At 41.3% G+C, this 18,438-nt stretch overlaps 1 protein-coding gene across 1 annotated transcript in view; it reads left to right on the forward strand.

The window, feature by feature from the left end:
- The first annotated feature begins 3,891 nt into the window (after positions 1 to 3,891).
- LOC141165117 (protocadherin-15-like) overlaps positions 3,892 to 18,438 on the forward strand; it is a 112,070-nt gene continuing 97,523 nt past the window's right edge. Inside the window, exons 1-3 of the mRNA XM_073650756.1 lie at positions 3,892 to 3,959; positions 8,601 to 8,729; positions 12,432 to 12,519. Coding sequence (XP_073506857.1) covers positions 3,957 to 3,959; positions 8,601 to 8,729; positions 12,432 to 12,519 — 220 coding nt within the window. The 5' untranslated portion in view covers positions 3,892 to 3,956. The remainder of the gene's footprint in view (positions 3,960 to 8,600; positions 8,730 to 12,431; positions 12,520 to 18,438) is intronic.

Below are 18,438 nucleotides of genomic sequence, written 5' to 3' on the forward strand. Positions count from 1 at the left end.
TCGCCGCACAATGAAAGAAAACTGAATAGATCTACCTGTAGCCAAGCATTTTTGTTCCCCTGATCACAGCATAAAAGACATGAAATTACTGGTATTAAAAGGTAACTTGAAAACTCAAAGAGAAAGAAGAATCTCGGAATATAAACTGATGGTGACCTTAGACACTTTCAGAGCAGGAATGAATGTGTCGTATGGATTTATGTCATTCTACATCAATGTAAGGTATGTGCTCCTCAGACCTGTGGGGGCATCACACTGGACCTAGTCACAGGACAATAAAACCTTCACACTCCTTATCTATTAACTGCTAAAATATTTATAGCCAGAACTGTTTATCTCTTCGATAATAACTCTGCTTTCCATTGCCTGTCTTATCTATTGCATTATTTTTGTGTCTTATTGTGTATAAATATGTGACTCTTCAGATTTTGTGTTATAATAGCCTGATGAAGAGACCTGCATAGTCTCGAAAGCTTGCAATTTGTTACCATCTTTTCAGTTAACCATTAAAAGGTATCAACCACTAAGGACTCTCAGATCTAAATATTTTTTTAGTGTAATCTATGAACTTTAAATGTATTGTCCCTTTAAGCAGCTGAGGATTGTACTGAAGTGACCTCTAGTGCCCATGTGGTATAACTACAACATAAATTTCAGGGAATTAAATGTCTCTTATACGAGGTAGATCTGTTTCAGGATCGCAGGAGTTTTGTTTATATTTCCGATTTTTATTGTTGGAAAATATTAAAACTTCTTTACAGAATTCCTTTCTATACCAGGTTATATGTCTATCCTGTGTGCGGCATGGATTCCACATGTGCAATGATTTCAGGATTTTGCTGCGTGAAATCAATTTATTTCTACATTTGTAATATTTCCAGCATGAGTCTGTCACAGATAAGAGATGTTAATGTGAGTCCACCCAGTCCACCCACTCACATGGTTCTATTCTCAGCACAGATAGCCTCTCGGGGGACCATTTAACATGACCCCGCAGCTCCAGCTGGATTTAATTACTTGTACTCAGGTCACACTCCTCACAGTACAATGAAATACCATGGGGGTTTCCGCAACTTAAAGGGGAATTCCATCCTAAATCAGCTTCTGACTTTATGGAAATTATGCATTTAACCACTAATTCTCCATATTATTGGCAATCACAGTTTCTTATGTTAGAAAGCAACATAGATCTTTGAAATCCACCCACTCAGTGACATTATTGCTTAAAGGGGGTTTCAAGTTTGTGGACAGTTTTCTTTATTTTTATCTAAAATGTATGTATTTGAGGCTACAATTATCACAAATATCAATTTTAGCTATTACTGACTCCCATACTATTAGATTAGGCGGGCTGCCCAGCACTATATAAGCGCACCCCACCAGGACAGTTTACAAGTCCAACATTGATGGGCTTGGCTGCACCCTGAATAAAAATATAACGTGCAAAAAAATCTATATTTAAACATGAAGTATTGGTTGATATTTTGGCCAAAATATGCAAGTTCTATAAATAAGGGCGTCTGTCCTCATTGTGTGCACTTGTAGCGCCCCGAGGACTCGGTCGCTACAGAGGTATTGCACCTCTGCCAGAGGTGTGATATTCCACTCCCAGGTAAGGATGGAGTATGGACCAGGGTCAGGTAGCTGCATGCATCACACACACCCCATTTCCGGGGGACAGCTCAATGGTGCTCCCATTAGACAGTAATGCAGGCACGACAGAACCTGTCCCTGGATGGAGTGGGGAGGGGGGAGGAAAACCCGGTGATGTAGGAGCAAGAGGGGACGGTTCCTGAGCGTAGGTAGGAGCCCATTGGTTGCTGGTCACCTGGGCTCATGTTCTAGAGGGAGGTATATAAGGTGGGCACCATCTTAGATTAAGGAAGTACAGAGAGAAGAGAAGACAGGGAGCAGAGGCTCTGTAGGAGCTCTGCTCAGAGGCAGGCCTAGAGAAAAGGCCTGGGCCTGAGAGGAGAAGGAACGGAGGAGAAGAGAAGGAACAGGAAAAGGAACAGAAGGGCTCAGGAACAAGAAGGTGGAAGGGACCCTAAGGACCAACGTGAATCGGGTGACGGGTCAGGCAAGAAGAGGGTACCGGATCCCAATTTGGTGGAAGCTAATAATCTTCAGCCAAGAACCGGAGGTCGTGACCATCACTTGGTGCAACCCCTTGCTAAACCTTGCTAGGAAGGCATACCATATAGGGTAGCGGGAAACGGGGCCCACGTTTGCCCACATAGACCCGCGGGAGCTGGACAAAAGCTTGGTCACTGGCGGGGCATGAGCCGAAGGAAGGATAGGAAGGAGCTCTGAACCATACTCCTGAAGTGCCTGGGGGTTGACCGAGTCCCTCACCTGGTGGACACCGCACGGCTTGGGTGGTCACTGCTGGCGCTAAAGTGACCCGGGGCATATGAACTGTGAGTAAAAGACATTGGACTGCAGTACGTTGTCTGTGTACTCCTTGCTCCTCCAGTACTAACGGCACTGGGACTCTCTACACCATCACCCCCACCATCCTCTACACTGCCCGTGGGGAGTTATACTACCTCAGCTGCACACACCATCAGCCTCGGTGGACTGCCTTGCAGCGGCGGTTCATAATAGCCGCAATCCACGGGTGGCGTAGTCGGACATTACCAACAGCACATCATAGACTACCACTGGTCTGACCACCCTGAGCCACGGGATCGGGTCGCCACTACTACTCCCAGCATTGCCCTGAAGACCGGTCCCGAGTGCCCCACGGCCCAGGGGGCGAGTCACACTTATATAGCACTGGGCAGCCCGCCTAATCGAATAGTATGGGCATCACTAATAGGCTGTAAGCCAGACACTGTGTACTACACGTGTGCAACCAGCACTCTATACAAGCCTTTTTTGTGTGAAATTTTAATACTAAGCAATCAGCCCCTCCATGAATTGGTAGGTTGTGAGTGGTTGTCTCATCAGTATTTTGCACCTGTGTTGCCTCTTATCTTTACTGTATGGGTTTGCTACATCCTTAGTTCTGTGACCTCGACAGACAAATACTGTTGCCTTTATTGCTGTGTTAAGTATTTTGATTTTGCATATATTTCAATCCTACATTCCATGCAATCATCCACATGTATCAGCATTGCTGCGGCATTAGTTTTATGTCTATGTATCCATGTAGGCTTGCTTGACTGCATCATAGTCAGGACCAAGAATTTTGCACTAAACATTTTTTTTTTATTGTTTTACTGTAGTTTTATGGTATAAACTAAGGTGATCTAATAAGATTTGGTTTATTTCACAAAAATGTACTTGTGTATTTCTTTTTGAGATGTATAGAAGTATAGAACTACCCTCGAACAACTCCTTTAACATCATATTTATTACAAAAGAACATTACATCAGCACAATATTATTACAGCACAATTATGACAGCAAAATTGGAGGGGTTAAGTTGAAAGGAAAGAGGCAATTTCCTATTAAGATGGCAGATAGGGCCCAGAGTGCATAGACAAGAGACTTAAGGTCTGGTGTGAGCAGTGCCACATTCTTTGGGTGTCCCTAGCACTGAGAGGAGACCTGGAGAAAGAGATAGCATGATCCGAAGCAGGAAGAGTGACTGAGCGATAGAGTGATTTACTGAAGATGGGTCCTGGGACAGGACACCCGGGGGCAGACATACCGCCGGTGCAGACAGTGAAGGTGCACCGGGGCTGGAGGCTACTATGGATACACTTAGTAAAGATTACAGGCGGGAGTGAAACGGGCCCTGTGTCAAGCAGCATGGGGCCCCTCTCACTCCCGCCTGTAATCATTCTGATTACCCAGAGCCAGGGAGAGAGGGCACGCAGAGTGCAGGACTTCAAAAAGTGGGCATGTCATGCAGGGAGAGAGAGCTGGCCAATGAACGTTTTCCCCAGCAGACCACTGATGAGAGCGCTCACTGGCTGCAGCCTCTGGCTCCTGCATGGCATGTTCCAATGGTGAGTACTCACCTGCAACCAGGGGCCCGGCCCACACAGCACACTGGGGTGGTGACAATAGTGGAGGAAGAGCAGAAGTGGTTGTGAGTATTCTGCGCCCTCTGTTCCTTCCAGCAGCATCTAGTAAAGAAGAGGTTGGGGGAGGAGGGCTCACTGCACAGGACGGCAGCAGCAGAGGCCTATCAGTCCTGTCTGCTGTGTCTGCATCCCCCACAGTAGTTTCTGCAGCCCTCTCCTGCTGATCTCTGACCTACACAGCTCATCTGAACATCTGATATAGAAGAGTAGTATTTGTGTATGTACTGTATATATGTGTGATTAGGTATGTGTGTATCAATGTGTATCTCTGTGCATATATGTACAGTGTGTGTGTATCTGTGTATACATGTATGTATGTACGGTATATGTGTATGCATATTTGTGTGTCTGTGTATGTACAGTATATGTGTATGTACAGTATATGTGTATGTACAGTATGTGTGTGTATGTATGGTATATGTGTGTGTATGTATGGTATATATATGTCCAGTATGTATATAGTGTATGTGTGTATGTATGGTATGTGTGTATGTACGGTATATGTGTATGTATAGTATGTATGTACAGTATGTGAGTATGTACGGTATGTGTGTATGTACAGTATATGTGTATGTACAGTGTATGTACGGTATATGTTTATGTATATGTGTGCATCTATCTCAGTGAAAAAATAAAAATATTTTTTAGAGGTGTGGGGAGGCCCAAATAAAACTTTTGCTATGGGGCCCTGTGATTTCTATGTTCGCCCCTGCTTGCAGGGTGGCAAGAATGAGGGAAACCTGGCCTATTGCACGTAGCCCAAGGCTCTGGGGGTCTCACGGCCAGATTGCCCTGATCATAAGCGGCGGGTAGGGAGGGAGGCCCAGACACATTTCTTGCACAGGGGCCCCAAGCTGTCAGTGTCTGCCCCTGAGGACACCTACAGTATCAGTACAACCCAGAGTTTATAACTCCTAAAGGTTAACGGACCTAGAAAGGATGGAGTACACAAGACAAAGGGAGTTCCAGAGCGTCAGTAGAAAAGATAAGTACCAGCCATATTGGCACCATAGCTCCCCTAAGGGGAAGAGGATGTGGAATCCCTGGTTGAGTAAAGGACTCTTGCAAGCTGAACTGTAGTGTCGAGCTGGGTTGTGATGAAATAGTGAGGAATAGTGAAGACAGACAACAAGTAAGGAGAAGAGAAAGGGATTGAATTTGTGTGAGGAAAATGTTGCGCATTATCAAGGAAACGTTTGAGAAGATATGTACCCGCTATCTACTGTATATAACCCTCCCCAAGTTAATGTTCAGTAAAAGGTTTATTTTGAACTGGTGGCCTCCCTCATTGAACTGTGAAACATCTGGTCCTGGCCAACCAGCAACATCGTCTACATGAAGCGTGCATGGGCATAGTGCCCCCACAGCACAAGTCAACACACCCAGCCAGGATCCCCACCTTCAAGTAATGTGATGGGGCCTAAGACACGAGTACCTTGCCCACGGCTAACACCCCGCGCCACATTACAAGTGTATCAAGTGTAATTTAGCTAGTATTGTGTGGGGTGGAAGGGACATTCTCTACACAGGGACCCTCTGCATTCTGTGTCCACCGCTGTGCACTGTGCAACCACTTCCATTTGTGGTCTAGAAAACAAACATTATTAATCCAGATTATAAAAGAAACATTTAAAGCACATATTAAAATGACCATAGATACCACAAACAAGTGTAACAGTATTTGAACTTTACCCCAGATATAACCTGAGCATACATATATACATCAATGTAGTTATGCTCCTCGTTCTGTTATTACAAAACCTCTGTAAATCACTTTGGTCTCGGCAATGTTCTATTATTGTGTTATATGTTGAGAAATCCAATATAAATACTCTCTAATAGAGATAAGCGAATCCAAACTTAAAAGTTCATACCGGACACGGACTTCTCCCAGAAGTCCGTTTTGATGTTTGGGAGGAAGGAGAGAGTGAGAGACAGTGAGAGAGAGAGGGGTGCGGGTTCTGGTTCAAGTTCGGGAATAGTTCTGGTACCCAAATCAAACTTTGGATTAAAGTTTGGGTTGGGCACCAGAACCCGAACTTCCACAGGTCCGCTCATCCCTACTCTGTAACTATAAAAAGATTGTATCTAGATAGAACAGGACAAACGCTAATAAACATGAAGTGTGGCAGGGACATACCTGCCTAATACAACTATTAAAAAACACAATAAAATGACTAATTATCGCACGACCAATAAAATAATTTCACAGATACTAAATGGCAATTAATGCTATATGTAATGAATTTTAGTACTCTAATATAATTGCTAAAGATGAAAAAAATACTAAAACAGATAAAACTGTATGCAATAAATTGTGTGTAATAAATGTAACATTATAAAATGTGCAAAAAAATAGGGAATCAGTCAGCACCTTTGTTCATAAGCTGCCATCTGATGCTATTACTGTTTGTGTTTCAGTTGCAAGAAAAAGTTTGTGTTACCTGAGTAACAATAATACACAAACATGACTTCACTAAACCTAACACAAACAGTTGTACGGCTCTTGTCATTTAGGCCGGGTTCAGATGGTCGTACTAAAACTCGGGTCAGTCCAGCCCGCAGATTGTGGACGTAAATGGGTCTGTGTGCAGCTCCATGTGCTCATCTGCATATGGTTTGGTCCGTAAAACGGACTAAACGTAGTGCATGGTGTGATTTTTAGCCCACGCAGACCATTGCTCCATGTGTAACATTGGCCATGTGCACTGGAGGCCCGAAGCATCTCCCATCGGACCGGACCGAGAAGATTAGCATACAATGCAGGAGACATTAAAAAGTTTTTTTCGGGGGTATACAGGGGGAGTCAGGGAGTTATATAAGGATTTAGGGAATGCAGCTCAGATACTGAATAAGGTGATATTTTTAGCTACTATGTCACAAAACTGGTGACAGGTTCCCATTAATGTATGCCTATGCCACTGACAGGTGAACATGGTACTGCCTTCTAAAGAAACAGATAACCAGATGATGTAAAAGTCTCTCTATCACAGGGTCTGTACCACTTTGGCAATTTGATACACCAGGATATCCTTTTTACTAGTTGTTTCTGGAACCTCAGCAACTTTTCTCTGTTCTGGTCCTGGTCTTATTCCTGTCACTAAGGCTTCCAGGTGGATTATTACACTCATAAAAGTAATATTTTAACAGCATTCATTTCATAAAAGCAGTGACATGAATGCTTTTAATATATTACTTTAAGAATAGCAGTGCTATATTGGTGCTCTCTTATGTAGGATTTTCTTGGCACTGGAGGTGACAACTAACCATTAGGACACTATGAAAACGAAGGTGCTGATTCATTAAGAGCGGTGCATGCCTCTGATCCAGGACCGTCAGACAAGGGGCGTGTGCGCCTCACAACAAATCCTACTCCAGTCACTGTTGTAGAAAGATTTGTGGCATAGCGAGTGGCAGTTACGCCCTCATTGTTGGAGATGGGCAAAAATGGAGAACGCCAGTCACAAAATTTTATCACAACCTCAATATTTAGCAACTTTTAAAAGCTTTTTATGCCAGAATAGTGGAGAAAGAGCTCTGATGAAACGGCCCTAAAAGTATTGAAAACACCAAGTCTCCACCTTATGTGAGGGCTGCAAGCCAGTGAGCCAAAATACTTAGTAACTACAAGTGTTCGAATAACTGGACTCACTGCCATCATCTGTGAGATGGACATTCATGAATTTACCTCGCCTGGAGAAAAATTGTAAATGTGTTGATGAGACTGACCTGGCCCGATAAAAGTGTATAATTTCTGTGTAACCACATCATAGAACAATCTGGGGTTTATGATTTACTACTTCCTTTTAGAAGTTTTTTGACTATAATTATTTTGCCTACACAAACTCCATTCTTGGCCACTTATTCCTGTGGTATGTGCCATGTGAAAAATTTTCTATTAATATTGTGTTAGCTTCTTATATTTGATTCAATAAATGATTCCCATTTCAGGACATCCTTGTGCCCTTATTAATTCATGAAATATCTACTCCAGCCAATAACTCTTTTTTATGTGAATATATAGATTAACTTTACAAAGTTAACAAAAGGGAATTTGTTAAGACTTAAACAGCAAGCCAAATAATACTCATTAATCATTATCAATGAAAAGAATTAAATTCTAAGCCAAGGTGGTAATATACCATGACGGTAGTCTCTGTGAATGCTATATAGTCCATAAAGAGAAGGAGACAACTCAGGATAGCTTCATCTCCTTCCTCCCTGGAACCACTTTAGCCAACATTAGAATATGATGTAATTAACCCATGGGTCGAGCCTCTTAACTCTTGATAGAAAGCAACAGACATTTTTGAATCATCACTCCTCTACATATGCCCCAATTTTTGTGTCTGTCATTGTACAATTGTAGCATAGATTTGCAGTTCAGTGCCAGCAATATGCACGATTCATGCATTGTTACACTTTCCCTACTTTTCTCTAGCATTATGTGCACCTTCCACCTCCTCCTTTCCATAGCAGATGCTCTTCCCTCCCCACATTGGTATTACTTTAAGCTCTCTGAGCTCTGAGTCTCCTTTCTGCTTCTTTCTCTTTTCCGGCCAGCACCTTTACTGGAAGGTCCATGTGACCCTTCTACCTAATTATGGAGAAAACCATACTATAACGAAGTCAGGCCATGCCAAGAACAAAAAAGGGCCACCACCATCCCCAAGGTCACTGAGATACTCAGTAGTAAGTATGAATCAGCGCTTACCATTACTTACCAGGCTAAATTAAACTTGCATTTTTCGCTATTGCTTATTATATATATTTATATATTTATGCAGAATGCATAGAATGTAATGTATAAATTTGGGAATGAATGACATGATATTGCTAGAACTGCGATGCTACATGCGAGCTATCTTTAAATGATCTTTATTGCAGAGATGGAATTGAATGCATTCAAAATATAGACTATGATTCCAATAGATGGTATGGCATTCATCATGCTGTTACATAGGGTACCCTAATAACAAGGATGCTATCCGTATTGGACTGGGGGTCAAGAGCCAGCCAGTGAAATTGATTCTGGTGGCCCAATGTTCAGCTATATGCAATATTACTGACCCTTGTTCACAAATTTTCCCGTGTTTCTATATACTAATGACTGGGTAGATTGCTAAGTGACAGGTTAGATGTTGCCCTTATGTGTACGTGTTGCATTACTTGCACTTTGCCAAACACTGCTCATGTAGGTGTTGGGGGGCCACCAGGGGATTCCCCTGTTCTCCTGTGGTCCAGTCCGAGACTGGGTGCTCTTATAACTCTATTTTCTATTTGAGGTTTGTAATTTGACTTTCTTATAATATCTCCATACTTTAATGTGTCTCAGTGTATTTATGATATTATTCATGATGATGTGTGTCTAATATTGCAGGACTGTCCACCCAGATGACACAGAATGATGTAATATTGTGAACTGACTGGCTTTGTATACCATTATACTGGTCCTCAGTGTAAAAGGTGAACTGGTCATATGCCCCCCGGCTAACCCTGGCGTGCCATTCATTTATCATACGCACAATGCTGGCCTGCAGATGATCTTGTCACACATGCAGGATTCCTATGTGTCACGCTCAGTCACACAGGGGGGGGGTCTACAGCTCTAAAGATGCTAATCCCCTGGATAACGAGACATTAGTGACAGCATCAATCTGTGGGCAGCCCTTCTGAGATTAACACAGATCTGTAGTATACATTGCACCTATAGAAGAAGCCTTCCTTGGTTTACATTCAGATTAACACATTGCAGCAGGTTATGACCACTGGAACGACAGCGACTTAACGTCATTGTAAATTACACTACCAAGTTTAGCTTGTGTGACCTCCTTTTATTCTCAGTTTATCCTATTGGTGTTTGAAAATGTGCTCAATGAAGAAAACTGTACTTTGTATGTTATCATTCTGGCTGTAGGATAGTGATAATTTGTAGCGGTGGTCTGAGTAGTAGTTGTAACGAGTATAAGCTACTATGTATGTACAAGTGTCTGTCATTGCCATAATGACAGGGCACAGCTCCCATGGATGAGCCGAGCGGTAGACTCCACAGTTATAAGAGTGGATCACTTTCTATTTCTCCGACAGCAGTGACTATCTAAGCGATCTTCTTCAGGCGGACCATGGAGATGCTATGGGGCCATTCATATCGTTTTTGATGCTAAGTGGTGAAAATGATGCAGACCCCTCTTTCTTCTATTCATGCCCCTGGTAGAATCCAAAAGTAACCATATATATATGGCCCTATAGCAACACTTGAAATAGTTGCCATTCCTCCTGTGCCTTTTCCTCTTTTCTATCCTTGTTACACCCTGTGATCATCATTCCTTTTTCCACTTTCTTTTCCTATCATGTACATTTATCACTAGCTGCCCCTAAACTCTAACTAGAGGCGAACCCCTTAGTTGCCAAGACCCAAAGCAGCTGCAATGCCTGCTACCCTGGAAGATATGCCCAATGCCCATAGTTAGCAGTAATAAGATATTCCTGTCCATAAGTGAGATATTCGTTATATGATGAATGGGAGCAACATATAATTGAAATCACTGTCACCTGGATGCTGTCCACCCTTCATCCTTTTCTAGTATCCATTGAAGTGCATTCAGAAGAAGTAGAATAGTAATAATGCTAGTATTTCTTGTCCATACATACTGTATCATGAAAGAAAATAATTAAGGAGAAACATTGATATAATTTTTTTAGTAATAAATTTGATGTAGAAGATTGACATTGATGTAGTAATCACCATTTTGCAGAATTTTAGAGAGCATAAAAACCCCTTTAATAGCACCAAAGACCCTTAATTACTGTACACACAAAACAATAAAAGACTATATTGTAGCTAAACTCACTGAATCGGCTTGTCCATTGATAGAAAAATGGGTTGAACAATACTGATTGAGTAGAGTTATACACACAATAGGAGAAAGCTTTGCCCATTCCACTTAGGATTTTATTGTTTTGAGCGTATTTGAGGATTTTTTAAATTTGTCCTATTAAAACTTGTGCTTAAACCGCTCTAAACTATAATGGTGATAGGATTGGAATTGTGGTGAGAGGAAAAGTTTTGAAATAAATGCCTTAGACGTGAAAGGATTGTCTTTTTAGAACTTTCCCTTATCCATAAATTGTTTTTCCAATTTTCAGAAATCTAAATGTCATTGGGGCAATTCATCAATTTGTGCTAAAAATCTGGTGTAAAACTGTTTGAAATGTCGTCAAATAATTGCATAACCTGTAGTTTCGCAAAACATGTTTTGGTGCAAACCTTAAGAAAAGCGTGTGGCTCTTAATGGGAATGATGTGGTGTGTGTGGCCCAACAAAATAATCAGAATTTATGCCAAAAAAGTGATGCAAGTTAAGACAGAATGTTGGGCAATGGCAGCTGTAAGATGCCTTTAATACATTGAGGTGCACTCGTCTTTATGATTTGGGCACATCTTACTCCAGGAGAATTGAATCTTAAAGGGGTGATCCGAAATACAACTTAATTTTTATCCTAAATGAAAGTGATGTCAATTGCGGGGGCGGCACTGGTCTCTGAAAGCCGAGTATTCGTCGTACAACACACAATGACAGTGCGCTCTGGTGCCAACTCGTTACTACTGATCTGAGCCGGCGAGAGAGTGTACTGTTTTTGTTCACAGTGCACAGTGGGCAGGGACTAGCCCAGTCCCTGAAATGAGCATCACTGATGACACTTCATTTCTGGGAGGGGGCATGAGCTGTGGCATTGATTGCAGCCTCTGCCCCCTTATGACGCTTAGTTTGAGTATTCCCAGCATGCACTGGGGATTCTAAAACAAAGCATCAACAGTATCTAGGACCTGCCTTGTGTGTTCCTTGGTCTTCATGATGCTCTCTGCACTTGAAACAGAACCCTGAGACTATCACAGAGCAGGTGCATTTATACAGAGACTTGATTACACACAGGTCGATTATTTTTATCATTACCAGTCATTTAGGACAACATTGGATCATTCAGAGATCCTCACTGAACTTCTGGAGTGAGTTTGCTGCACTGAAAGTAAAGGGGCCGAATACTATTGCACGCCCCACTTTTCAGTTTTGAATTTGTTAAAAAAGTTTAAAATGGCCAATAAATTTCGTTCCACTTCACGATTGTGTCCCACTTGTTGTTGATTCTTCCCCCAAAAATGTGAATTTTATATCTTTATGTTTGAAGCCAGAAATGTGGCAAAAGGTAGAAAAGTTCAAGGGGACCAAATACTTTCACAATGCACTGTACAGGTTGTATTTCGGACCACCCCAAATCAGACTCCAAGTGTTAACTTTGTTACGCCAAGAGTAATGACATGTTATAAGATTGCTGTAGGTATTTGGTTTACTTACTTTTGAATCTTCTAACTTGTGGTTTCTCTTTATTTCTACAGGCTGCAGACATTGCACGGTATTTAGCTATGCCTTCCCCTTCTGAATTCCTCCTATTGATGCTCAGTCTAGCCTTCCAGGTGACCTCAGGTACTTTACATAGAATATATATTGTCTATTCATATACTAGGAAAGGAAGTCTGGATGTGAAACACATTTTTGGGTTTCTTCTAACACCTAAAAGGGTGTTATCGCACTGATCTCCTGATCAGTATAGATCATTTCTGACGCCCTGGTTGTACTTAAAAAGTGTTTTTTTTTCCAGAGTGAAAGGTGTATGTGGATGTGGCTTACATGCCCAAAAATTGGACATTTTTAGTCATCATTTTGATGAACATACCATAAAAATGTTACGTTTTAATTTGCTTATTATCTAAAATCCTCATCTGCATTATCTTTATTGCGGAATTCATATGGTTACGATGGCTAAATGTTATGACAATGCCTATATGCTAACTACTGCCTTGAGCATGGGTATGGAGGACTCTTTCCCTATGGAAAATTAACTTTTAATAAAAAACATGTGAGTCATAAGCTATTGGAAGGCAGGAACATACATACTAGAAATGGGATAATATATTAGATGGGAGAGACTAAGGTTATGAAAACATTCCAGAGATAGTACAAAGCTGCAGGGTTCAGGTACTTCAAAGAAGAAAGGTAAATTAGAAGATATGGGTGGCAGCTTTGAAAATAAATATATTCGAATCATCTCAGCATATGTGCTTTAAGGTACATTTCACTAAAGATTACAGTTCAAGCTTATAACTTTGCTATATCATATGACAGGCACAACAGGAGAGGGTAACATAGATAATTGTGAACAATGTATTGGGATTGAAATGGTCTCTGTCATTTCTACAAACTGCATAAATCAATAGTATACAGTGGCTTGCGAAGGTATTCACCTCCCTTTGTCATTTTTTGTGTTTTGCTACCTCACAACCTGGAATTTCACTGTCTTTTTTGAGGGTTTGCATCAGTTCATGTAAAGAACATTCATACAACTGTGAACATTTGGTTTTCTATTTTTTGTGAAGCGAACAACAAATAGGACAAAATAACTGGAAACTTCAGTGTACATAACTATTCACCCCCCTAAAGTCAGTACTTTGTAGAGTCTCCTTTTTTTGCGGCAATTACAGCTGCAAGCTGCTTTGGATAGGTCACTTTGAGCTTTCTACATCTTGCCACTGGGATTTTTACCCATTCCTCAAGGCAAAACTGCCTCAGCTCCTTCAAGTTAGATGGCTTCCTCTGGTGAACAGCAATCTTCAAGTCTGACCACAGATTGTCAATTGGATTAAGGTCTGGGCTTTGATTAGGCCACTCCAAAACATTTACACGTTTTCCCTTAAACCTCTTGAGTGTTGCTTTATCAGTATGCTTTAGGTCATTGTCTTGTTGGAAGGTGAACCTTTGTCCCAGTCTCAAATCACTGACAGAAAAAAATGAACTGGGTTATTTGGTGACACTATTTTGGGACAGTCCTAACTCTAATATTTGAAACCATTTTTTTGTTGTTTTTTTCAGTTAGTGTGTACTGTACATATAAAGGTGGGGCCTGCCTTTTCCTTGAGCTGTAAATTCTATTCATCTTGTTCCACATGTCTGTGTGTCTACTAGCTGGGCTTGGTCTTTCTCAGCCCTTATCCACATGCATGTCACTTGACAAACGGTAAGGTTTTAAATATTAGAGTTAGGACTGCCCCAAATAGGGTCACCGTGATGTGGTGGTATGGCTTTTGCATTATTTTGATCAAAATTATGTTAACTAAGTATACTATATTATTTTCATGCATTATTGTTGTTTATTTATTTATTGCAGGGTATTTGCATATTATGTTTCTGTCTTTGGTTTGTTTGTTTTTTAAATCACTGACAGACTGAAATAGGATTTGCTCAACAATATCCCTGTATTTCGCACCATCCATCTTTCCCTCGACTTGGACCATTTTCCCTGTCCCTGCTGCAGAAAAACATCCCCACATCATGATGCCGCCACCACATTTCACTGTTCTTGAGGTCATGAGCTGTGTTGTTTTAGTGCCAGACATAGTGTTTACCTTGGAGGCCAAAAAGTTCAATTTTGGTCTCATCTGACCACAGCACCTTCCTCCATACATTTGGGGAGTCTTCCACATGTCTTTTGGCAAACTCAAAATGAGCTTCACAATTTTTGTGTGTAAGTAAATGCTTTTTTCTGCCCACTCTTCCATAAGGGCCACCTCTATGGCGTGAAAGACTTATTGTGGTCTTATTGACAGATACTCCAGTCTCTGCTTGGGAACTCGGCATCTCCTTCAGGGTTACCTTTGGTCTCTGTGCTGTCTCTCTGATTAATGCCCTCCTTGTCTGGGTTGAGAGTTTTGGTGGGCAGCCTTCTCTTGGTAGGTTTGTTGTGGTACCATGTTCTTTCCATTTGATGATAATTGATTTGATGGTGCTCTAGGGGATCATCAGAGATTAGAATATTTTTTATAACCCAATCCCGACTTGTACTTCTCAACAACTTTGTCCCTGACCTGTTTGGAGATCTCCTTTCCTTCATGGTGTTGTTTGGTTAGTGGTGCCTCTTGCTTAATGGTGTTGCAGCCTCTGTGGCCTTTCAGAAAAGGTGTTAATATACTGACAGACAATGTGACACTTAGATTGCACACAGGTGGACAGAAATAGTGCTATTCCTCATGTATTCCTCATGTATACACATGACAGCTTATTGTAAAAAGTTTCCTGAAATGACAGACACGCTGTATCAATCTACAGTGCATTAAAAGGGAGAAATAAAAATTCAGATATCCTATTATGAAATGTTAATAAATGGTGGTGTCTTATTCAGGACCCTCATCTACTAGTCAGAAAGCACCGTGATTACAAAGAGGTTCCCTCTAGGATCTGGTATCTTGAACAGCTTATTTACTTTATAAGGGCACTGTTATGCCTGTGTTGAGTTGCAGTTGCGGCAGTTAAATACTCACTGGTGGGGTTGTCCTACACTGACCACTGTTTTTAGATAATTGTGAATATCATATACTGGGAGCTGCATACAAGTTGTAGCTATGTGACCAGTCACTGTGATCACTCAGCTAGCAAGTATGTACTACATTTAGATTGGGGTACAACATTGCAAATAATAAATGTGGATTTTTCATTTAAGGTCTGTTGTAAGCATTCACTGGTATATACATTTTCTATATGCAGTATAGCAGTATAATCTGTATGCAGTCTAAATTTCATATATTCAATATCTGCATAAATTTTGAGACAAAACCCTAGAAAAAAAAGAGCATATACCCTGTAGTAAGTAAATAGTAATAGAACATGTAAATAACATACGGTACTTAGTAAACACTATTTTGATCAAAAAAGCGTAAAACCCATCCCATCACGACAAGATGTACCCAATAGAGATGGTCCTATCCTGTCTCTAGTATTAAAACCTTACCATGTGCCAGCCGACCTCAATGTGAATAATGGCAGAGCAGGACAGAGGCCCGACTGTTCAGCCACCTGTCCATGAGAAGTTATATACACACGAGGTCAAAATTGTTGGTACCCTTCATTTAATGAAAGAAAAAACCCCATTCGTCACAGAAATAACTGAAATCTGACAAAAGTAATAATAAATTAAAAATCTATGAAAATTAACAAATGAAAGTCAGTCATTGCTTTTCATCCCTGCTTCCACAGAAGAAAAAAAAAAATTAAAGTCATGAAATAGGCATGGACAGAATAATGGTACCCCTGAAAATAATGTGACAAAAGGGACATGTTAAATCAAGTTATGTTCACTAATTAGCATCACATGTGTCTACAATCTTGTAATCAGTCAGTGGGCCTGTATATAGGGCCACAGATACTCACTGTGCTGTTTGGTGACATGGTGTGTACCACACTCAACATGGACCAGAGGAAGCAAAGGAAAGAGTTGTCTCAGGAGATTAGAAAGAAAATTATAGACAAGCATGTTAAAGGTAAAGGTTATAAGACCATCTCCAAGCAGCCTGATGTTCCTGTGACTACAGTTGCACATATTATTCAGAAATTTAAGATCCATGGGACTGTAGCCAACCTCCCTGGACGTGGCACTGGAGGAAAATTGATGACAAATCAAAGAGACGGATAATACGAATGGTAACAAAAGAGCCCAGGATAACTTCTAGAGATTAAAGGTGAACTTCAAACTCAAGGAACATCAGTGTCAGATCGCACCATCCGTCATTGTTTGACTTCATGGGAGACAACCAAGGAGAGCACCATTGTTGAAAAAAATCATAAAAAAGCCAGACTGGAATTTGCCAAACTACATGTTGACAAGCCACAAAGCTTCTGGGAGAATGTCCTTTGGACAGATGAGACAAAAATGGAAGTTTTTGGCAAGGCACATCAGCTCTATGTTCACAGATGGAAAAATGAAGCATATCAAGAAAAGAACACTGTCCCAACTGTGAAACATGGAGGAGGCTCTGTTATGTTCTGGGGCTGCTTTGCTGCATCTGGTACAGGGTGTCTTGAATTTGTGCATGGTACAATGAAATCTCAAGACTATCAAGGGATTCTAGAGCGAAATGTGCTGCCCAGTGTCAGAAAGCTTGGTCTCAGTCTCAGGTCATGGGTCTTGCAACAGGATAATGACCAAAAACACACAGCTAAAAACACCCAAGAATGGCTAAGAGGACTATTCTGAAGTGGCCTTCTATGAGCCCTGACCTAAATCCTATTGAGCATCTTTGGAAAGAGCTGAAACATGTCGTCTGGAAGAGGCAACCTTCAAACACGAGACAACTGGAACAGTTTGCTCATGAGTCATTAAGATTTAAAAAGAGAAAACACAGTAGTTTGACAATAAATGGCTTCATCCAACCAATAACCATGAGTGGAGAAAAAGTTTTTTTGTTTTCATTCATATTCTCTGCAACAAGGCCAAGAAAGGAAAAATTCTGCCGGGGTAGGTAAACTTTTGAGCACAACTGTACATACATACATACAGTTGGGAAAATAAGTATTTGATGCACTGCCGATTTTGCAAGTTTTCCCACCTACACAGAATGGAGAGGTCTGTAATTTTTATCGTAGGTATACTTCAACTGTGAAAGATCGAATCTTAAAAAAAATCCAGAAAATCTCGTAGGATTTTTATATAATTAATTTGCATTTTATTGCATGAAATAAGTATTTGATACAATAGAAAAACTGAACTTAATATTTGATACAGAAACCTTTGTTTGCAAATACAGAGGTCAGACGTTTCCTGTAGTTCTGAACCAAGTTTGCACACACTGCAGCAGGGATTTTGGCCCACTCCTCCATACAGATCTTCTCCAGATCGCTTAGGTTTTGGGGCTATCACTGGGCCACATTGAGTTTCAGCTCCCTCCAAAGATTTTCTATTAGGTTCAGGTCTGGAGACTGGATAGGCCACTCCAGGACCTTGAAATGCTTCTTAAGGAGCCACTCTTTAGTTTCCCTGGCTGTGTGTTTCGGGTCATTGTCATGCTGGAAGACCCAGCCACGACCTATCATTAATGCTCTTACTGAGGGAAGGAGGTTGTTGCCAAAATCTCATAATACATGACCCCATCCATCCTCCCTTCAATACAGTTCAGTCATCCTGTCCCCTTTGCAGAAAAGCATCTCCTGCCATGCTTCACGGTTGGGATGGTGCTCTTGGGGTTGTACTCATCCTTCTTCTTCCTCCAAACACGGCAAGTGAAGTTGACACCAAAAAGTTCTATTTTGGTCTCATCTGACCAGATGACCTTCTCCCATGCCTCCTCTGGATCATCCAGATCATCATTGGCAAACTTTAAAAGGGCCTGGACACGTGCTGGGGTGAGCAGGGGGACCTTGCGTGCCCTGCAGGGTTTTAATTCATGACGGCGTAGTGTGTTACTGATGGTGATGTTTGAGACTGTGGTCCCAGCTCTCTTCAGGTCATTGACCCGGTCCTCCCATGTAGTTCTGGGCTGATTCCTGACCTTTCTCAGAATCATCATTACCCCACGAGGA

This window comes from Phyllobates terribilis, unplaced genomic scaffold, assembly GCF_046119375.1.
Source record: "Phyllobates terribilis strain yellow unplaced genomic scaffold, ASM4611937v1 Scaffold_11__3_contigs__length_659146591, whole genome shotgun sequence".
Taxonomy (NCBI): Eukaryota; Metazoa; Chordata; class Amphibia; order Anura; family Dendrobatidae; genus Phyllobates; species Phyllobates terribilis.